General features: G+C 38.3%; 1 protein-coding gene across 3 annotated transcripts in view; it reads left to right on the top strand.

Moving 5' to 3' along the window:
• Positions 1-5,370: 5,370 nt before the first annotated feature.
• Agtr1 (angiotensin II receptor type 1) overlaps positions 5,371-22,998 on the top strand; it is a 64,002-nt gene continuing 46,374 nt past the window's right edge. Inside the window, exon 1 of one of the 3 annotated variants that reach the window (XM_034500747.2) lies at positions 5,371-5,505. In XM_034500747.2, coding sequence (XP_034356638.2) covers positions 5,476-5,505 — 30 coding nt within the window. In that variant the 5' untranslated portion in view covers positions 5,371-5,475. The remainder of the gene's footprint in view (positions 5,506-22,998) is intronic. The other 2 variants (XM_076932186.1, XM_076932187.1) reach the window with 2 other exon arrangements.

Here is a 22,998-nt window from a genome sequence, read left to right as displayed (position 1 = left end):
CCCCAGGCCTGAGGAGGCCTGTGAGTTTTACCACAATAGACCAAGCAACAGTAGGACCTGAGATGCATTGCATTACCAGCCTTGGCCCTTGGATTCTGCTATGTGAGCTAAGAATGGACTGCCTGCTGAGCTAGCCTTGACACCTTCCAGACTGCTATCTCCTTACCCAGCCCTTGGGCTAAACCGAGAAGAGACTCTGGGGGGTGGGGGTTCCCCTTTATATGTGAAAGCAAATTATTAAACTTCATCTCATGAGAACCCAGTTAACCATAGTTGCAGGCAACTACAAATTACCTAACCCAAGTCATTTCCCTGAAACATGAAGAGAAGCTAATGACATTAAATAATCCCTCAGAGTTGTGCCTAGAAGCCAGTGTCATAGATAGTTCCTGATAAAAATTCATTAACAATCAAAACGATGAAATTGAAGGTGGATCACAGTTTTAAGAACATGTAAAATGGTCTGAAAAGGTAGTTCAGTGTCTAAAGCAATTGAGATACAGGCTTTGTGGCATGTTCAGGCCATTAAAACATACTTTAAAAAAACAAACAGAACTTGGTATTGTAGCACAAGCATCTCTAAGACAGAAGCTTTTACCTGGAGATGGGAATTTGTGCCAGTAATTAATGCAACCTTTGTAGCCAAATATTCCTGGCATGTTGTTCAGCAGTAAACAAAATAGACCCAGAGTCACAAAAAGGAGAAAGAACAATACTTGAGGCTTTCCTCTAGCCTAAATAAGCTCAAGCCTCTAACTATATTCCCAATAATCTGCATGTCTTTCACACACACACACACACACACACCATATGCATTTACACATGTATCACATACACTCCGAAACTCACGTAAGTATATATCATATCTGTTGTATCTCTCTTCATAAAATGAGACTTTATCTCAACATCAAGCATTCTTCATTCATGCATTGTCTTTCTGTCTTCCTAGAGAGGGTCTGTAATACAAATTTGAGATATGGAAGTCTTAGAGAAAATCTCCAGTAAAGAAATGGTTTTAGAATGTGTTTTCAGAGCGGTGGTATTTAGTTGTTCTGAGGAAGAAAACTTTTACTGTTTGGAATTAGGACCCGTTAGCAGGCCGCCTAGGAGTTTGGTAAAGTGTTACCCCATTTGTCTGTTAATTTACATTCACTAGTCCAAAGTCAGCCTTTGCCACATCTTTTACATATTCCAGGAGGCATAGACTCCATTTGGAATTAATTTGATTTTCTCTGCAGTTTCTTTTGAAGTGACCCTGCTCACCACAATTAAGACATGGGATTTTGGGTTGTCTCAAGGCCTCTAGTAGTGGCTTTTCCTATTAAGATCATATCTAGTAAATCAGCTGTATGTCTAATCCACTCATCTATCAATGCTGACCCTGCCCTTGGTGGTCTGATGACTTCTTTACATTCAGAATTCACATTTTCAAAAGACAGAGACTCGATTAGTGCCTTTCTTGCTAATATACTCCTTTCTACAACTGAAATCAGCCTTTGCAAAAAAGTCAAGGAATGTTTCTTTTGGACCTTGCATGACCTGAGAAAATAGATCAAGTCTTTTCCCTGTTTCTGCAACATTCTCCCAAGAATTTAAGGCTCTAACTTACATAATGTCAAGGTTTCTTCACCATATTTGGCCTGCAGCTTCACCTCAGCAAAATGACCCTTACCAAGCTCTTCACCTCAGCAAAATGACCCTTACCAAGATCTTTAGAAATATTGATACCTCTGACTTTATTTTGTTATGCTATCTCCTTTGCCTCTTCTCTTTACCATGAGAACCATTGTAAATGTGACCCAGATTCTAATATTGCTTTTGCCATAGCCTCCCTCTTGCCAAAAGCAATCTACTGGTTCAATGCAATCCCCATTAAAATTCCAATTCAATTCTTCATAGAGATAAAAAGAGCAATTTGCAAATTCATTTGGAATAACAAAAAAACCAGGATAGTGAGAACCATTCTTAACAATAAAAGAACTTCTGGGGGAATCACTATCCCTGACCTCAAACTGTACTACAGAGCAGTAGTGATAAAAACTGCATGGTATTGGTACAGAGACAGACAGGAAGATCAATGGAATAGAATTGAAGATCTAGAAATTAACCCACACACCTATGGTCACTTGATCTTCTACAAAGGAGCTAAAACCATCCAGTGGAAAAAAGACAGCATTTTCAACAAATGGTGCTGGTTCAACTGGAGGTCTGCATTTAGAAGGATGCAAATCAATCCATTCTTATCCCCTTGTACAAAGCTCAAGTCCATGTGGATAAAAGATCTTCACATAAAACCAGATACACTGAAACTAATAGAAGAGAAGGTGGGGAAGACCCTTGAATACCTAGGCACAGGGGAAAAGTTCCTGAACAGAACACCAAAAGCTTATGCTCTAAGATCAAGAATTGACAAATGGGACCTCATCAAATTGCAAAGCTTCTGTAAGGCAAAAGACAGTGTCAATAAGACAAAATGGCAACCAACAGATTGGGAAAAGATCATTACCAATTCTACATCTGATAGAGGGCTAATATCCAATATATACAAAGAACTTAAGAAACTAAACTCCAGACAACCAAATAACCCTATTAAAAAATGAGGTACAGAGCTAAACAAAGAATTCTCAACTGAGGAAATTCGAAAGCCTGAGAAGCACCTTAAGAAATGCTCAACATCCTTAGTCATCAGGGAAATGCAAATCAAAACAACCCTGAGATACCACCTCACACCAGTCAGAATGGCTAAGACAAAAATTCAAGTGATGGTAGATGCTGGCAAGGGTGTAGAGAAAGAGGAACATTCCTCCATTGTTGGTGGGATTGCAAGCTGGTACAACCATTCTTAAAATCAGTCTGGCGGGTCCTCAGAAAATTGGACATAGCACTACATGAGGACCCAGCTATACCACTCCTGAGCATATACCCAGAAGATGCTCCAACATATAACAAGGACATATGCTTCACTATGTTCATAGCAGCCTTTTTTATAATAGCCAGAAGCTGGAAAGAACCCAGATGTCCTTCAACAGAGGAATGGATACAAAAAAGGTGGTACATTTACACAATGGAGTATTACTCAGCTATTAAAAATAATGAATTTGAGAAATTCTTAGGTTAATGGATGGAACTAGAAAATATCATCCTGAGTGAGGTAACCCAATCGCAAAAGAACACACATGGTATTTACTCACTGATAAGCGGATGTTAGCCCAAAAGCTTGAAATAGCCAAGATTCAACTAACTGACCACATGAAGCTCATGAAGAAGGAAGACAAAGTGTGCATGCCTTGGTCCTTTTTGGAAGGACTGACAGAATGCTCAAGAGAGCAAATAAGGAGACAAAGTGTGGGACATAAAGTCAAGGAGGGGCCATCAGGAGGCCACTCTACCTTGATATCTGTCCTATGTTCAGTCACCAAAGATAGACGCCCATATGGATGTTAGGAAGTGCATGCTGACAGAAGCCTGGTGCAGCTGTCTCAGGAGTCTGACATATCCAGAGGCAGATGCTTGCAGCAACCCATTGATCTGATCAAGAGTTCCCAATGAAGAAGTTAGAGGACAGAAGGAGCTGAAAGGGTTGGTGGCCCCAAGAGGAGAGCAACAGTGCCAGCCAACCAGAGCTCCCCAGGGTCTTAATCACCAGCCTGGGAGCACAAAGGGAGGCACCCATGACTTCAGCTGTATACTTAGGGGAGAATGACCTTGTCGGGCATGAGTGGGAGAGGAGATCCCTGGTCCCATGAAGGCTGAACACCGAGTGGGGAGTAATTCGAGGGTGGGGAGGGAGGAGGGGGGTAGGTGGGGGCACACCCTTGTGGAGGCAGGAGGGGGGGACAGGATGGGGTTCCTGGGTGGTGGGGGGAATGGGGTGAGGGGATAAAATCTGAAATGTATTTTAAAGAATATATATATATATATATATATATATATATATATATATATATATATATAAAGAGGTTACCTTTGCAAAATGTAAATATTGGAAGGGTAAAATGGTTATTTAATTACTTTAAGATATTTGCTTTTGACCACACGATTGTAAAATCATTATATTTATAGCAACAAATGTGCCAGTGAGGTACATTCAGTAGTGCCGTGGTTTGGCTGCTTTTTGTAAAACTTCTTTTTCCTCTATATTCTTGTAAAAGTTTGAGCAAATTATATTGAATAAAATTTCTTTCTTTCAAAAAGGTTTTCAGATTTTAGAACTTTAAACCTGGACTTTGGAATATTGCTTATACTAATGAGATATTATATGAATGAGACTCAATCTTGAACAGGAAATTCAGTCAATTTGTGCATATTTTATACATATAGCAAGAATCTTAATCTAGACAATATTTTATAAATAATTTTGTACATGATGCAAAGTTTCTTGATGTGAATTTTCCACTTATATCAGCACTTATCTGAAAAATTGATATGTTTTAGACTACTTCAAATAAGATACAAGGATATGATACAAAAGTTAGACAGTATTTCTCCTCTCTTCCCACAAGCCTGTGGGGAGATTATTCTGGCATTTTCAGGCTGCTCCTCCAGCACACCCTTCCTGAAAGCGCTATCTCTTCCTAAGATTTAGCACAGCACCAAACACAAAGAAGTCCAGTAAACATCTTTCAAACAAACTCCTTATTAGCTCTAATAATTTGGTTGATACCTTAGGGTTTTCTAAACACAAAACTATGTCAACTACAAATACAAAAGGCTTGAGTTCCTTTTTTGTCTGTAGACTTTTAAAAATTCCCTTTTGTTTTCCTAACTACAAAGTTGGATACAAGTCAAGAGACTGCGGGTACTTATATGATTTTAGTGACTTTTCAATACTTTAATAAGAATAGTTTTAAGGGATAAAATTCAATGAGCATTAAAAAAATAGATGAAATTTATCCTTTTATTTTGTACAACCCTGTAATTAATCAATGCCATGTATGATCCACAGCTGCATTGTCAAATTTTGATTTAGTATTATAAAGACAAAGAAGTCCCTAATTCTTCCTTTAAAATGTTTTTAACTTAGAAAAAAGGGGGAGCTAGCTACTGAAGGAAGAAAGAAACTAGCAAACAAAAGGAAAAAAAAAGAAGTATTTCTCTCCAAAGTAAATAAAGTTTGTGTTTGATCCCACACAAATCCCTTCTTCTTCAAGACCCTCTCTAGGAGATGCAGGGTTCCAGGCCCAAGTGAGCCTGCATCAGGCAGGTGACACTGGAGTACACTGGAGTCATCCTTGCCTTATTCAGAATCTGTCAAGGGAAGGGTCTGGAGGGTCTTTAAGGCTGGGCGAAGAGGGAGGGCAAGCTCAGCCTCCCAAAAAACAGCCACGCCCCTTTGCTATATAAATTGGAGCTGTCTCCGCTAGGATTACAGCTGCAAGCAGCCTGGATCCCAGGCAGCAGGGAGTGGCAGAGACCGGACCACACACAGCTTCTGTAGGGCCAGCGCTGTGGATGGGGAGCGGCCACCAGGCTTGAATGAAGCCCGGAGCTGAGCACTGCGCACGGGTGAGTCGCTGCAGATGGGCTTGCCACCTTGGGAAGATCCTGGGGAATGAGCTGATTTAATCCAGGGATTCCAACACATTGAGAGCTCCCTCCATAGAACTGTTCACCATCCCCAGATAAGATGAGGGGCTTCAGGGGTGGTGTGGGCTTCTTTGCAGCTTATTCCAAATTTTAATTGTTCAAGAAGTAAGCCAGCAATTTTTCTCCTCCACTCAAGAGAGTCTGAACTGTGACATGAAGCTTGTGTGGACACAGAACCCATTTGAACGTTATGTGGCTTTTAGGTAAAGTTAAGGGGAGCCTCTTTTGCTTCCCAGACACACTTTTCCCCTTCCCAAGCTCTCTGCTAGGGAAGCTCCCAGCCCACTACCAGTGGGGTCCTTGGCATCCGACCATGGAAGTGCATGAGACAAAGTTAGGCACTCTGAATTATTCCTCAAAGCCCTTTGTCTTTTAAATAACAAGCAGAGAAGCACAGCACTAACTAGCTGTCTCAGCCTCAGCTCTAAACGTCCTCAACTGAGGTCAGATTTTAGTGAAGGTCTGGGTTTGGGGCCCTCCACTCTTCTCATCTACCACCCTATTTTTCAGTTCTCTGTCTCAACAGCCAGCCAGGTATGGGCTACAGACTCCAGCCAATCCTCCCCAAGGCCTCTCTTGTCTTGGTGTCTTTGGATAAGCACCAGAGACCTGGATATTGATGCCTTGTTTGCTATGTCCACACTGAGTGTTAACATCCCACCATTGCAGACACACCCCCACCTCCACCCGCACCCCACAACTAGATCCACCTCTATCCCTACCCTGTCCCCTACCATCACTTGCAGGAAGCTAAGGAAGCTAACCAAGTTTAGTTTAATTCCAGGAAGAGAAAGTAACCAACTTGAAGGCATCAAGCCCCCATCCCCTTTGCTATTTATAGCCCCCAAGAGCAACTGGTGTCACCTACAGCCCTAAAATGATTCTCCTAATAGATGCCACTGGGGAGGCATCCTGTGGCTCAGCTGTTAGTTTTCCTTCCATTTCCTGGGGTTTAAACAGACAAGCAAACAAATAAAACAAATTCAAAGAAGCAAAAGAAAACAAGTTACTCTGCCTGCCATAGCATTTCCCTAGCTATCAATGCTGCATTTGCTCAAGCTCTTTTGATTCTCTGTTGACTTTCTGGGACCCCCCTTGTCCTGTCCATCACCCCTCCTCAGCCTGGAAGCAGAGGAACTAGAGAATGGAGACTTCTTCTGATCTTGCCCTGTAGTATGAAAGGTTGCTTTTCCATGACTCTTAACCAATTTCTCTGCTCTCAAGGCCCCCCCTTTTTTTTATAAATTTTCCTAAACAAGGCTTGGTGTCACATACCTGTCATCCCAGATCTCAAAGGATACAGGCAGAAGAATCAGGAGATAAAGACCAATCTTTACTATATATTAAATCCCAAGTCTTCTGGCCCTGTCTCAAAAAGCAAACAGGCAAGAGCCTTGATGCTTTTCATTTTTTAGTTATTGTTAAAGAGAGAGAGAGAGAGAGAGAGAGAGAGAGAGAGAGAGAGAGAGAGAGAGAGAGAGAGAGAGAGAAGCCTGATGTTAATTACCCCATTAGGCAGACCATGCAAACTGCCCAGCTCTGCTGCCAAATTATCTTCTCTGGATACATATTCAGTTTTCCAGTGATAGTTATAAATATTCATCCTCAAATGATGAATGGCAGTTCCTGTAATGTGAGCTTATGGTCCAGGGAATCACCCAAATATGGAGGTGTCAACACTGGCTAAAGTTTCCTGACTCACTTTTAAGCCTACAATATGCTTGGATCTTTGTTCTTCTGAAGGCATTGTTCTTCAGTGCCTTCTAGGTATCTAGATGTCCAGTTCTGCTCACTGTGTCTTTAAGCTGAGTAACTGCCTCATGATCTTCCAACCCAGTGGATTGTCTCTATGTAGGGAAGACTTGCCATTTTATTTTTTTCAGATGTTTATCCCCTTTCCTCATTTCCCCTCACCCAGAAACCCCCTATTCTATCCCCCTCCTCCTGCTTCTTTGAGGATGTGCCCCCACCCACCCACCCACTCCCACCTCCCAGCCCATGAATTCCCTCACACTGGGGCATCCAGCCTTCACAGAACCAAGAATCTCCTCTCCTACCTTTGCCCGACAATGCCATCTTCCCTTACATATACAGCTGGAGCCATGGGTCCCTCCCTATGTGCTCCTAGGCTGGTGGTTAGACCCAGGGAGCTCTGGTTAGTTGGTATTTTTGCTCTCCCCATGGGGCCACAAACCCCTTAGTGCTCACAACTAACCATTGAACTGATCATGGGGTTCCCAATGGAGATGTTAGAGAAAAGACTGAAGACTTGCCATTTTAAAACCTAGACTTTAGATTCTATAATGTCACCCTGTCACTGTTGCTATGCCTGGTCTCTCCTCTTTAGTCTTTTCTCTCTGTCTTACTCTGAATCATTCTTCAAAAAAGATTAATTTGTGAATCCCTCAGGTTTCTCACTTTGCCTTTCTAGTTTGCAGTCAAACTGTACTTGTGTGCTCATGTGCAATTGTGCTGCTGTGGCTTATCTGATCACTACTACACACACAATTACTGATTTTTGTCTTGTGTTAGAGGGACAGTAGAAAATGCATGTTAATCTGCCATGTACCAAGGCCAGGGTGAAATGTTTAGCCGAGAAGGGATATGGAACACAGTTTAGCGGCTGCCCACCCGTGACTCCCCTCTGCACTCACACTATGTACTTTTCAAGAAAACAGCCAAGAGGTTCTGTGTTTTACTGCCAAAACTACTATGAACAGAGATGTAATCGCTCCCATATTTACATGTTTTGGCTGACTGGTGCAAACTCCTGTCTTTTGACCTCATGCTTATCACTGAATCTAGTCTCTTTCCTGCTCAGTCATATCTGGTAAATGTCAAAAAACTTCCTAAGCTAGCTAGTCAATTATTTTTTTAAATTAAGTCCAAATATTGAAGAAATTAAAAAGCTGATTTTAAGTTCCATGATGAAGCAAAACAATAATCACAATGAAAGTATCTAAGATCAGTTTAGGAGTATTTTAATTCCATATTACTTTGCAAACAAGACACATTGGCTTTTCAATGCCTCCCTGCTGGAAAGCACTATTGTTTTCCTTCAAATCAGTTTAATAAGTTCTCTTTTAAAATTACCTAAAGCCATTGTGTCTATCTGATCTCACATATTATAGCGTCTCATTAAAGCTCTCATAGTTAAATGTAAGTTGTATTTGCTATCTATCCTAGATTTAGCTGTATCTATAGTTTCTATTACATTCATGATATGAATTTTAGCTCCTTAACAAAATCTTCTTAATGGTTTACTAACCCAACTTTAATTCATTAGTATCTATAGATATTTAAGTAATATTCAACGACAAATGAATACCACTACTTACTATTGTTCTAAAGTACAAAATTCAGGTGTGGGAAAAATGTATAGAAGTATAAACTTTCCAGATATTTTATTTAAGTATTATTCCATTAATACCAGTTGGAAAAAGAAAACAAAATATGTTTAGAACAATCATGGGTATAGCAAATGAATATTGCTTTATTAAAGGTAAATGTTTTCTGATTTTCACTTTTTTCCATAGCAGATGTTCACTAGGGGGGAATGGTTTTTTGTGTATGAAAACTAAAAACAAATGTTGTGTGGTCACCTTATTTTGAATTCTTTAGTTTTGTTTTGTTTTGTTTACTCAGTTCCTCAGGAGGCCCAAGAGCCTCTCAGGCAAACTAGTAAATACGAATTTTGTTTAGAAGTTTAACTCTAAATATTGCACAGGTTAAAAAACTGTCTTTAAGGCAGCATCTTGAGTCAAAGGAGGTGTCTAAAATCTGCTGGCACTATTGAAGCATACAGCTCATATGTAAGAACATTTGCAGTTGCTTGCACACTCTGACTTTGAAGACATTGAGGCTGAGAGAGGGTGAAGAGTGAGTTCAAGGCTCTAGCAGCAGCGCACCTGCTTGGCTCAAGTTCCCACTGGCATTGTCTTCAAATTAAATCATGCAATTAATAATTCCTTGGTTTGGGTCAACTTCTCTGTGATTTTCATTTATTTTATGTATATAAAATATATTCCTTGATCTTTACCAAACTATTCCAAATCTTCTTTAGATCAATTAGTTTAAATATCAATGCCTAACTAAAAAATAAGACTATTGAAAAATACAAATCAAAGGATAAAAGTGATATTGGCCCAACACAGGTGTTGGACAAGCTAAAATGTATTTATAAAGAAAAGATATTTTAAAATCTCCACTTCTCTTGTCTCACCTTTGAGTCTGGGTGGAATATCTACTCTCATTATGTTGTTCACTTCCCATTACTTTCATAAGAACTACTGCGTCTTTCCACATCTCCTAAGACTGCCAAAGAAGTCTTCAGTAGTAGGGGCCACAGAAATGAATCTTCTCACTTCTTAAACAAACAAAACTCCACAAAAGTTACTACATTGCCTTTTTGTCTGTGTGTTGGAGCTTTTCAATAGAAGTATGGAAAGTGTTCAGTGAATTTCCAGATCGCCATATTTTAGAAGATAAATGTTACATCAAAGCTACCTTTCTGGTGTCATCTAGGTATACTGTCCAATTATACACAATAAAATGGCTTAAAGTTGATGCTTCAGCCTTACCAACAGGACAATTAAACATTTTCATTTTTCTGTTTGATGGAGTAATAGCAAAAGAAAAGCAAACAGGATAAATTTTCAAGGGGTCTAGAGCTGTCTCAACAGTTAAGAGCATCCACTGAACTTCCAGAGAATCTGATTTTGTTTCCTAGCAAACTTGCATGCCTGTGACTCCAGAAGGTCCAATGTTCTCTACTGGGCTCCAAGAGCACTGTACTTATGTGCACATGAATATACAGACACACACATACACATCAATAATAATAAAAATTTCTTTTTAAAATAAAAGGAATAAAAGGTTGAAATACAAATTAGTGATTCTTTGTGTTGAAGGATAAATGAAGTAAAAAGGAAGAATATTAAAATATTCTGGAAAGATTTTAAATCTCTACATATCATACACACCTTCCTTTTTACCCAGTTTTTATTTTTTTAATCATTCCGTGATAGCACTGGTATAAACTTTGTACAGAAAAATGCTAGCAAAGTTTAACAGTAGACTTATAAGTAAAATTCTAATTTATTGTCATTTTTTAAATTTAGTGTCAATGTCTTCAGAGAGCATTTAAAATAAGATGGCATTGTTTTACACACACAGAGACAACAAAAAAAAAAAGAAAAGAAATAAAAAGAAAAGAAAAAAAAAAACAACTGAAACATTCTTTTTCCTTTCCTGTGTTGTGTGATTATTTGGAAGGATTTGATCACAATGAGGATGAGAGTCCCATGATACCCACTGAGAACATCACATCTATATAAGGAAAAAACATGTTCTCAAAGGGTCATTGGTGGTTTTATTTTTTTTTTTACAAAATACTCTTAGCAGTCAGTGATAAGACATTTATAAACCAGCACTTCTCTTGTCCCACCTGTTCGACCATATGGAATGTGTGCTATACTTCTGTTGTTTAGTCCCCACCAGATTTATAGTAATTACTCTTTCATTCAACATTTCCCAAGATTGCCACTCCTTCAGTGACAAGGACCATAGCAATGTATTACTAACAAGTATTAATTCCTTGCCATTGTATTTGTGGTTTGTTTTGTTTTCAGTAGCAGTACGGAACGCCTTTAATAAATTTTCAGATCTCTGTATTTTAGAAGATAAATGTGACAGTGAAACTATCTCTTAAATATCATGTAGATAAATTGTCCTATTACTTAAAACAAAGTGGCTTGGAGTTGATTCTTTGCTTTCTTAATGGGATAGCTAAACATCAATTCCAGTTTTCAGTCTGAAGGATAATAGCAAAAGAAAAGCAAATACTGAAAAAGAAGAAAATGTTAAAATGTAAATCGTTGATTGGAAATGTGTTGAGAAGCTTGTAAAACAAGACCACTCAGTATATTCTGGAAAGATGTTGAATCTGCACCCATCATCCACTCCTTCTTTCTACCCCTTCTTCCCCTCTTCTTGATTCCTTGAATCACCATATAGTCACCTCACACCCAAGAACTAGCACCCTGGGCATCACCTGAAAAATTATAAGAAATGTAGTCTCTAAGACCTCAACCAGACATGCTAATGAGAATCTACATTGTCACAAAAGTCCCAGATGATTCAAGGACATTAGATTTAGAGAAAGTAAGTATATAGCACCTATGCCTTGGATTAAAGTTAAGGCCTAGCTACATGGGAAATGGAGACAAAACAATTTCTTTAGTCAAATATTTGAGAATAACCCTGGGTAACTTAGAATAATTTTCCAAAACTATACATATATAAAAGAAAGAATGATATAGTTTATACATTTTTGTTATCTCAATTAAAATGTAACTTTTTAACTAGGATTCTTTTGTTTCTTTTTTTAAAAATGTTATAAAATTGTCTCTTGGGCAAGTCACATAAACTGTTCAGTATGCCAACTTAAGTCCGCAATAGCCTTTTTTTTTAAGCTGTTACTATAAATAGTCATTTACTTCAAACATGGTTTTATAATAAATAAAGATTATAAACTTTATAAATTATAAATTATTTGTAAATTATACATTTGTAGATTACAGACTCTCAAATAGTGATGCCTTATTTTAAGATTGTAACCTCCAAAATGATTCAGATTATAAACTTTTCATTTTAGTACATGCAACATTTTGGGAAACATTCAGATGGCCCTGGCCAAATGTTTCTGAAATAGCTCTTTCATGATTTTTAAAAGACTAAACTATACTTAGACTCCTTGAGAATACTCTTGAAGAGAGAAGTGTGCCTTTCACACTAAGCAGGCACAATATTCTCTAAGATAAACTCTGCCAGGTGCTTGGATCTGAGACTTTAGTATTCTGGAAGCATTCACAGGTATGGAACCATTAAGTTAGAAGTTGGAGCAGCTAGAATGCTATATAGGGTGGGAAGGCTGGGAAGGGAAGTAGCACCAAGGAGAGTCAGCAGGCAAAGTTTCTATAGTGCTATCAAAATGACAAAATACCAATGACCATCCAGTCTTAGTTATGGTTTCTATGGCTGTGAAGAGGCACCATGACCAATACAGCTTTTATAAGGAAAACTAGTTGGGGCTGGCTTACAAGTTCAGCGGTTCACTCCATTATTATCAAGATGAGAAGCATCGAATCTTCAGGGCAGGCACAGCTGTGGAGAACCTGAGAGTCTGACATCTTGATCCAAAGGCAGACAGAAGAAGACTAGTTCCAACATGGCTAGGAGGTGGGTCTTAAAGTCCACCCCCACAGTGACACATTTTCACCAAAGAGGTCACAACTCCTAATAGTGCTACTCCTTAGACCAAGCATGTTCAAACCACCACACATCTCCTTTGACCATTTACATTCCAACAGAACTCACCAAGCCCAGTCTGTGGACATAGTGGAACACAACCTGTAGCAAGTTTGGATTTTTTTTTTAACCCTAAACAGATCAAAAATTCATTTATCAAGAAGTGATTCTTCCAGCAATTGTCATACACTTACAATTTCATTATAATATTTTTTCATTTTTGACTCAAATTGGTTTTGTTATTAAATTCAAATGTATTATTATATGCTCCTAAATCAACATGGTATTTCTCTAGAATAGGAATGTTCCATTAATCTATTGATAATGACTGTATCTCCATTCAAGTAATCTACATGAAACATATTGTACTCTACACATTTACCTGCTCAGAGCTAATTGTCACTTTATCTGGAGTGGAAAAAGCTTCTATGTGTTTCTAACATAATGACTGATTGAATGTGTCCATTTTTTGGTCTGCTAAAAGAAGTACTGTTAACAGAACTAAGAAGCCACAGTAATAAGCCATACAATATAAATGTAATCAATCACAATATATTTTATTCAAATATATGTCATATTATTTAATATCTGTCTTAGTTACTTGTCTGTTGCTGTGAAGAGATAACATAACCAAGGCAACTTATAAAGGAAGGCATTGAAGTGGACACTTGGTTATAATTTCAGAAGGTGAGTCCATGACCATCAATGGCGGGGACCATGGAAAGATGCTAAAAGGAATGGCTCTGGAACAGTTGCTAAATGCTTGTATAATATACCCAAGTTGGAGGTGAGAACCTTAGTTGGCCTGGGATGCACTTTTGAAACCTCAAAGCCCACACAGAGTGACAGACTTCCTCCCTTGATCCTTTTCACCACAGTTCCTCAAATTAGGGACCAAGCACTCAAATACATTGAGACTATAGAGGGGGCATTCTCATTAAACTACTACAATATTTAATGAGAAGATACTCATAAGTGAATGGAGCAGCACACAAAATATAAATCACAAGCACCATTCTGTTTCTACCTGTCTTATAGATTCTTATCCAAAGGCCATTAGGGTCTGACTTGGGTCCTCAGTGTTCTAGTGAAAGGAACTGAATCATGTTATCAATAGCTTATGGCCAAAATCATTGATTTTATTTTTTAAATGCCTGAGTATTTATAGAGCAGAAAAGGAAGATTAAGTATGTAAAACTTCTGAATATTATTAGTTTCAGATTTGAATTTCTCTTTGTTTTCTCTATATGCTTTTGATGATTTCCTATTTTTTTTATCTTTCTTACTTCCCATTTATCTTGAAATTCCTAAGGTATGCACTGATGACAAACTGCATGAGAGATCTGCAGTGCCTTGATAAAGCCTCTTCCTGGGAACAGGCGATTGTTCAGGGCCATGTTCCTGTTGCTATGTAAAGTATAGAAAGACCTACAAGGAAGTGATGGTGTTCTCTCAGCAGAAAGCAACCAAAATTGTAGTCTCAGACCACCAGCAGCTGAAGAACAGTACTGCTAATTGGATCCTTTCTATATTTTGTTTTCTTGCAGTTCAGTAGAGCCCACAGCCTTTATTATCTTGGTATTTCATAGGACACCCAATTTGTGGGAAACATCATTTTGTAATAGATGTAATTAATGTCAGGATTATTTTATATTACAACACTGTGGTAAGGGTAACATGCATATGTGCATGTAATGTTTAAGTCACCTAAGTGTTATCTTCCTCAGTAACTCTAAAAATTAGAATAATCAAATTTTTTAAATGTTTCAAGTCTACAGTGAAAAATGTTAAGTTATGGACTGACCAGATGGTCCTAAAAAGTAGTAAAGAACAGTTGCCAACCAACCCTGATGATCTGAGTGTGGCACTCTGGACTTATGGAGTAGAGGATCCTGAAAGTCATCACATGACCTACACACACACACACACACACACACACACACACACGCACATGCACATGCACATGCGCACACACACACATACACACACACACTCGCCACACACACACACACACCCAATGGCATTCATGAGCATATTTCTTTCTACACACAAATAAATCAATGTATTAAAAATAATTATTAATGAAAAGTAGCATATGCAAGTTTCCTGGAAACTAAGAAACTCTTTAACACATAAAATATTAGTTTATTTGACGTGATATGAGCTTTATAAAATAACAAAATGTGAGCAGCTCAATTAAAACTAAGCAAAAGTGAAGGCAGCACAAACCAGTAGAAGAAAACCATCTGACAATGTATAGAAATGATCGGAAGTTCAAGTTGTTTCCCAGTTAATGATATGCTAAGCTAATCAAAACAAGAGACAAAAAAAATCATGAAATTCAAATTTTGCACCTCAAACTTTTGTTGGAAACTTTATAGAGGTAAATTTGTAAATACTTACCAAGAACTTAAAAATAGTTTGGCTCATTACAAGGTCCACTTTAATTACTGGAGGTCAGGTCTCTATCCCCGCCTTGGCAAGATTAGAATCGCCACAGCCCTTCTATACTTGGAGAAGGGAGGAGATGTCAGGGGCAGCCCTGCTTATACACTGAAGGCCTAAAATCAGCAATACACCTGACATAAATGCCTGCTAACACAAAGTCTTGGGTCTCTGTGGAAAAACACTGAAACAGATGGCTATAAGCTATTGTAAACAGGCAGCTTTTGTGGAAATTTACCAGCCTGAGTAGTCATAGACCTGGTAAATAGGCAGCCTTGGTGGATAGTATCAACTTAGATAAGGACAAGTGAATCATAGGCAGAGTCATAGTGACCTGTCCCCTGAACCTTTACCCAGCTGATACCCTGTTCTGAAAGATATCTGTACTCCTCCTAAACACCTATGCTCCTGTGTCATCCCCTTCCCCACATTCTGCATTTTTGTGTTTATAACCCCTGTGTTTAAAAGTAAAAATTATGATTTGATAATGAAAAAATAAAAATAAAATAAATATTGGGGATAAAGGGAAAAAAGAAAAAAGTGACAAAAGATATAAATGTGAAGTGATAACATAAAACAGAGTCAGACATGTTTACCTAGTAAAAGTGTTAAGCTATTATGGATAGGATGAATTTGATAAAGATGGTGACAAACCCATAAAAGATTGAAGCCAAGTCAGAGAATGTCTGAATATGTCACATGCAAAGATGACATACTTAATGCTGAATTTTTTTTTAAAAAGTGTTCCTGTGGATAGAGACTGACTTCAAGTTGTATGTTGAGTCATTTATGTCTTTGCTAACTTTGTTAAGCTTTTGCTATTTGGAGAAACTGAGTCATGTAAGAATTATGGTAAAAATTAACTGTGCACCTTTTTATTCTCACAGATGTTTCTGTAATGAGAAGCAATCTTACTCTTCTGTTCTTTATTTGTATCTTCTGTGCTAAAATGAGCTATAAACAAATCTGTTAAATTGAAAAAAAATGTGCTTATGTACAAATGTGATCACTGAGATATATTTGTGACAGCAAAGAGAAAATTTGTGGAATAGATTAAGGTCCCATAAATGTTAGTTGTTAAAGTAAAAGGTCATTAAGAAAATTATCAAGAACTAGAGTACTATGTAGCCATCACTGAGGTTGCTTTACATGTGCTCATGAGGAAAGTTCCTTAATATTTATTGGTTGGTAGAATTAATAGCTGACAGGTTATTAGTTAGTGGTCAGAGTAGAAGAGGACTAGCTGAAGTACATTTGGGTTAACCTAATGCTTAAAGGCTCAAAAAGCTAAAGTTGAAATGTAACTTCTATGTTTGGTTAGTTTGTATCAAAATGCTATAGTTATTTTGGAAGCTTTGCCCCAAATATGTAAATAGGAGTCACCGAGGACATTTGAAACATGGAAGGTAGTCAGATTTTAATATCACTGTCAGGAGGGTTTCTTTGCATTAGACCTCTGCTTTCTATAAGTGAAAGACTTAGGAGCTATAGAGAAAGGTGTGCTCTTGCTAAAGGCATCTTCTGCCTGAAGCCTGTCATCTCAGATGTTCAGGGGGAGGGTGGCAAAGAAGATTCCAGGTAGAAGGGGTGCCTAGATAACTGTGTAACTGTCCAAAATCAAAAACAAAAAAGAAGAGTTAGGATTTTGTCACTTGTATTTCTTGTGCAAGGCCTTGGGTTCAAGATCCAGACTCTAAAAACCATGCATTCGGTCTTACCATCTTCCTAACTAGAAGATATCATCGATGTATTTTATTGCAATTGATTCCAGAGCTGAATATATGTACATGAATATGTGTATGTATACGTATGCAAAGCCCACTTGTCTATACCTTAAAAGATACAAATATACATACACATGAAAATAAAAAACAAAAACAAACCCTAAAAATACTCAGTGACAGAAGCCTGTAAAATGTATTTCATTTATCACCAAGATTAAAGCTTGTATAGCTTCATCACAGCTCTGCTGTGGAGTGCCATAGAGAAAGTGTTCCCTAGTTTCCTGTTCAGCAAGGAACAAAAGTCACCTGTGACATGTACTTGCTCACCTAGCACCTACCTAGCCTCAACATTAGTAGATTATAATTACAACATCCAGAGTGGGACAAGCCAGTTTCTTTTCCCTGAGGAGAATTAGGAGCTGAAAGCTTGTTCTTTGAAGGTTCCCTACCCTTCTAGTCATGTAAATGAAAGATTCCTTTCATGAAAAATATCAGACAAGCTCATGAGTGATGTGATGATGAGTGAACTGCAAAGCAGCCCCAGCCCACTCTGTTGCTCTCTGAAGATGGACATCATAAATCTAGCTGTGTGAATTCATGCCATTCATGTCTATCACATGGTTAGACTGCACCAGGCTTCAGGGACCTTCTCTGACTGCATGTTATCCTTTCTCATATATTATCCCTGGAGTAAAGGAGAGGCTTGCAAGAACAGGACATGTGGGTTTTCTAAAGGTGAATAGGTCAAATGTTAAGGTCTGTGGTCTAGCAAAAGTAGCATATTATCTTTGACTGGTAGAGACACGTGAACATCTGCCTCCATGCCACCCCTTTCTCTCTCTTTCTCTCTCTCATGACCTAGCTTCACCCTTCCTGTTAAAATAAAAAATTTTTTCTCTCAAAATGCAATTAGAGCATAGTTATTCCTAATTGTAAAAGTGAGGTACAAGATAGTTCTAATACCCAGTCCATCATTTTGTTGACTAACCAGAACCTCTGTCATCTCTCCTAACTAAAACACTTAGTTTTGAACCTGGCTTTTTTCTTGGCTTTAGAATGAATGTCAGCTGAAAACCATCCACTCAGATCTTTTCTCTCAAAGTAAATAGCCAGGATTGGCTATGAGACTTCAAAACTGTCAGGTCTTCAAACCCGTCAGAAATCCAGAATGGCTGAGTTAACTATAATTATGGGAAGTACTAAGCATAGCTTCTAAAACTTAGCCAATTTATAGAGACCACTGAACACCTGGAAAGCCCCTATACTACCAAACATTGGAACATCAAATCTTCAGCCTTCTGGCCCAGAATCATCTGACAGACCTTAGTAATGCAGAATTATTAAGGGCTGATTACTCTGTCTAGGCAGATATAATCAGTCGACTATTCTGCAAGTGTGTCCTTTTCTGGACAGTAATTTGTCTATAGATGGAAAGAGGCAATTCTTGCCTAGTGGCTGTCACCGCACAACTAGAGTAACTCCAAGGATGCTCAATTTCTTCTTAGAATCCACAACAGGAAGCTGTCAGGAGCAGACAGGTCTCTAATCAAAATGAACATTAATATAGAAATATTTGTAACATCAATTCTATGGACTGCTGACGTTTTGAAAACCAACTATCGATGTAAGATAACCTGGACTGTTGTCTGTTAACTCCTCTCGGCTATTTCTAAATAAAATATGGAAAACACCCTAACAATAAACTCAAATCCATGAATTTGCTATAGTCCCTTAACTCATAGGCTAACTGTTCCAAATCAGTTTAAAAAGTTAAATAAGGACTGGGTCTAAGCCTTGTATTCCTAAGTGTGTTATACAGGCACAATGCCCATGAGAGTATCAATATTCATCTCACTTTTATATCAGTAAGAAACTTGTACCAATGAAAACCTTAAATTTGAAATCAAAGTAAATTTTGTACCATTTAAGAAATTATAACTTCATCTTGATATTAATTATACAGATTTATACGAATAGGTTATGGCTATGCAATAAGTCCTAGCTAATCCTCCCTGTTCCAACAAAACCACTACTTTTCCCTAGAAAGAGAGACCAATATTAACCACATTAGTCCCCAAGCCCAGGGAATAGGGGCGCTGACTCTTCTTTAACTTCTTCAAGCTGATTAAGGGAGTTGAGATAGTAGAAGAGGAGTGGGGGGTGGGGAGAGTAAATTGATAAGCCTCTGATGCTGTGTCTTCACTGCATCCAGATGGAATTCCAGGACATCAGAGGTTTGGGCAGGTCTGCTCAGTATGCTTGATGAGTAGATATACCAAGGCTGTGTATTCTGCAATATACAATTCTCAGAACAAGTTTTAGTATCAAGAAAAAAAATTTTTTTTTCCTAGAGGGCTGACATTTTTTTAAAGATGTTGGTTCTAACAACTTTTCTTTTTAAAATTGGTTGTAATATTTACCTTTCAAATTTTATCCCCTTATCCCATTCCCCCCACCACCCAGGAACCCCTTATCCCATCCCCCTTCCTTGTGCTTCTTTGAGGGTGTGATTTTCCAGTTTCTGTGATGCTGTTTCCGTTAAAATAAACTGCCTCCTAAATTTCTAAATCCTTCCCTTTGTGTTATTAAATCTCCTATTTTTCTTTTTTTCTTTCTTTTTTTCTCCTTTTTTCCCTTTTTCATCTCTCTCTTTTTTTAAAATTGGGTATTATATTTACCTTTCAGATTTTATCCCCTTACCCCACTTCCTCTCACCATCCAGAAACCTCCTATCCCATCCCCCCTCCTCATGCTTCTATGAGGCAGTGCCCGCAACTACCCCCCCCACTACCCCCTACCCATCTTCACATTAACCCCCCACTCTGTGTTCATTTTTTATGGGACCAAGAAACTCCTCTCCCACCTATGCCCAACAAGGCCACCCTCCCCTACATATACTGCTGGAGTCATGGGTCCCTCCCTATGTGCTCCCAGACTGGTGGTTTAGACCCTGGTGAGCTCAGGTTGTTTGGTATTGTTGCTTTCCTCCTGGGGTCACAAACCCTTTCTGCTCCTTCAGTCTTCTCTCTAAGTTCTCCATTGGGAAACCCTTGATCATATCAGTGGTTAACTGTGAGCATCGTCCTCTGAATGTGTTAGTCTTTGGCAGACCTTTAAGGAGACAGCTATATCATGTTCCTGACAATATGCACTTCCAGGCATCCACATCAGTGTCTAGCTTAGGTGACTGTACAAGGGATGAATACCCAGGTGGAATGGTCTCCTGATGGCCCCTCCTTCAGTTTCTGTCCCATGATTTGTTTCCATATTTGCTCCCTTGAGTATTTTTGTTACTAGTTCTAAGTAGAACTGAGGCATCCCCTCTTGGTCTTCCTTTTTCATGAGCTTCATGGGGTCTGTGAGTTGAATCTTCCCTTTTCCAAGCTTTTGGGCTAACATCCGCTTAACAGTGAGTAAATACCATGTGTGTTCTTTTGTGATTGGGTTAACTCACTCAGGATGATAATTTCTACATCCATCCATTTACCTAAAGATTTCTCAAATTCATTATTTTTAATAGCTGAGTAATACTCCATTGTGTAGATGTACCACATTTTTTGTATCCATTCCTCTGTCTAGGTTCTTTCCAGCTTCTGGCTATTATAAATAAGGCTGCTATGAACATAGTGGAGCATATGTCCTTGTTATATGTTGGAGGATCTTCTGGGTATATGCCCAGGAGTAGTATAGCTGGATCCTCAGGTAATGCTATGTCCAGTTTTCTGAGGAGCTGCCAGACTGATTTCCAGAGTGGTTGTAACAGCTTACAATCCCACCAACAATGGAGGAGTGTTCCTCTTTCTCTACATCCTTGCCAGCATCTACTATAACCTGAGTTTTTGATCTTGGCCATTCTGATTGGTGTGAGGTGGTATCTCAGGGTTGTTTTGATTTGCATTTCCCTGATGACTAAGGATGTTGAGCATTTCTTAAGGTACTTCTTAGCCATTCAAGTTTCCTCTGTTGAGAATTCTTTGTTTAGCTATGTACCCCATTTTTAATAGGGTTATATGGTTGTCTGGAGTATAATTTCTTGTGTTCTTTGTATATCTTGGATATTAGCCCTCTATTGGATGTAGGATTGGTTAAGATCTTTTCCCAATCTGTTGGTTCCCATTTTGTCTTATTGACAATGTCTTTTGCCTTACAGAAGCTTTGCAATTTGATGAGGTCCCATTTGTCAATTCTTGATCTTAGAGCATAAGCCATTGGTGTTCTGTTTAGGAACTTTTCCCCTGTGCCTAAGTATTCGAGGGTCTTTCCCACCTTCTCTTCTATTACTTTCAGTGTATCTGGTTTTAAGTGAAGGTCCTTGATCCACCTGCACTTGAGCTTTGTACAAGGAGATAAGAATGGACTGATTTTCATTCTTCTATGTGCTGACCTCCAGTTCAACCAGCAACATTTGTTGAAAGTGCTGTCATTTTTCCACTGGATGGTTTTAGCTCCTTTGTCAAAGATCAAGTGACCATAGGTATATAGGTTCATTTTTGGGTCTTCAATTTTATTCTTTTGATCTTCTTGCCTATCTCTGTAGCAGTAGCATACAGTTTTTATTGCTATTGCTCTGTAGTACAGCCTGAGTTCAGGGATGGTGATTCCCACAGAAGTTCTTTCATTGTTGAGAATAGTTTTTACTATCCTGAGTTTTTTGTTATTTCAAATGAATTTGAGAATTGCTTTTTCTAACTCTGTGAAGAATTGAATTGGAATTTAGATGGGGATTGCATTGAATCTATAGATTGCTTTTGGTAAGATGGTCATTTCTACTAAATTAATCCTGCCAATCCAGGAGCATAGGAAATCTTTCCATCTTCTGAGATCTTCTTTGATTTCTTTCTTCAGAGACTTGAAGTTCTTGTCATACAGATCTTTCACTTGCTTGGTTAGATTCACACGAAGATATTTTATATTGTTTGTGACTATTGTGAAGGGTGTCACTTCCCTAATTTCTTTCTCAGCTTGTTTATCTTTTGAGTAGAGAAAAGCTACTGATTTTTTGAGTTGATTTTATATCTGGCCACTTTGCTGAAGTTGTTTATCAGGTTAAAGAGTTCTCTTGTGTAAGTTTTTGGGTCATTTAATTATATTATCATATCATCTACAAATAGTGAAATTTTGATTTCCTCCTTTCCAATTTGTATTCCTTTGACCTCCTTTTGTTGTCTAATTGCTTTATCTAGGATTTCAAGTACTATATTAAATACATAGGGAGAGAGTGGGCAGCCTTGTCTATTCCTTGATTTTAGTGGGATTGCTTCAAGTTTATCTCCATTTAGTTTGATGTTGGCTACTGGTTTGTTATGTTTAGGTATTGACCTTGAATGCCTGATCTTTCCAAGACTTTTACCATGAAGGGGTATTGAGTTTTGTCAAATGTTTTCTCTGCATCTAATGAGATGATCAACTCAAAAGTATAAAATGGTCATGTCCCTACAGTCAACAATACCATGGGCACATTAAAATAGCCTAGCCACTACTAACCACATATCTCATTTTTATGCACCCTAGGCTTTCAACCCATTCCACCACAGCCCCTATTTTATTTATATGTTTTACTTGATTGTTTTATTGTCCTTCACTTAACTGTTTGTTGTTTGAACTTTTGTGTTCATCAACTGGCATGCAGCTGTTCAAAACTACTAATTTAATGGATCACAGTAGAATCTGTTACAGTGTGCAATTCTAAATATGAACGCCTGTGTTCTACTTCATCTTCATTCAGAAGAGTTTGTTTCTTATAAGTAGACCTCACATCAGTTCCATCACTGATTTTTATATCAAGACAACTGGAGACTTGAAACATTAAATTTGGGCAGTTAAACATTTGGAGCACTGGATACATGGCATCTGAGGGTTCTAGGAACTAGTGCAAAATTCACCACTGCTCTATATTCAGATTTGACAAAGACATTTCAAGAAGTCCTCTCTGAAT

Source organism: Arvicanthis niloticus, chromosome 4 (assembly GCF_011762505.2).
Source record: "Arvicanthis niloticus isolate mArvNil1 chromosome 4, mArvNil1.pat.X, whole genome shotgun sequence".
NCBI lineage: Eukaryota > Metazoa > Chordata > Mammalia > Rodentia > Muridae > Arvicanthis > Arvicanthis niloticus.
This window is presented reverse-complemented; position numbering and strand designations above follow the sequence as displayed.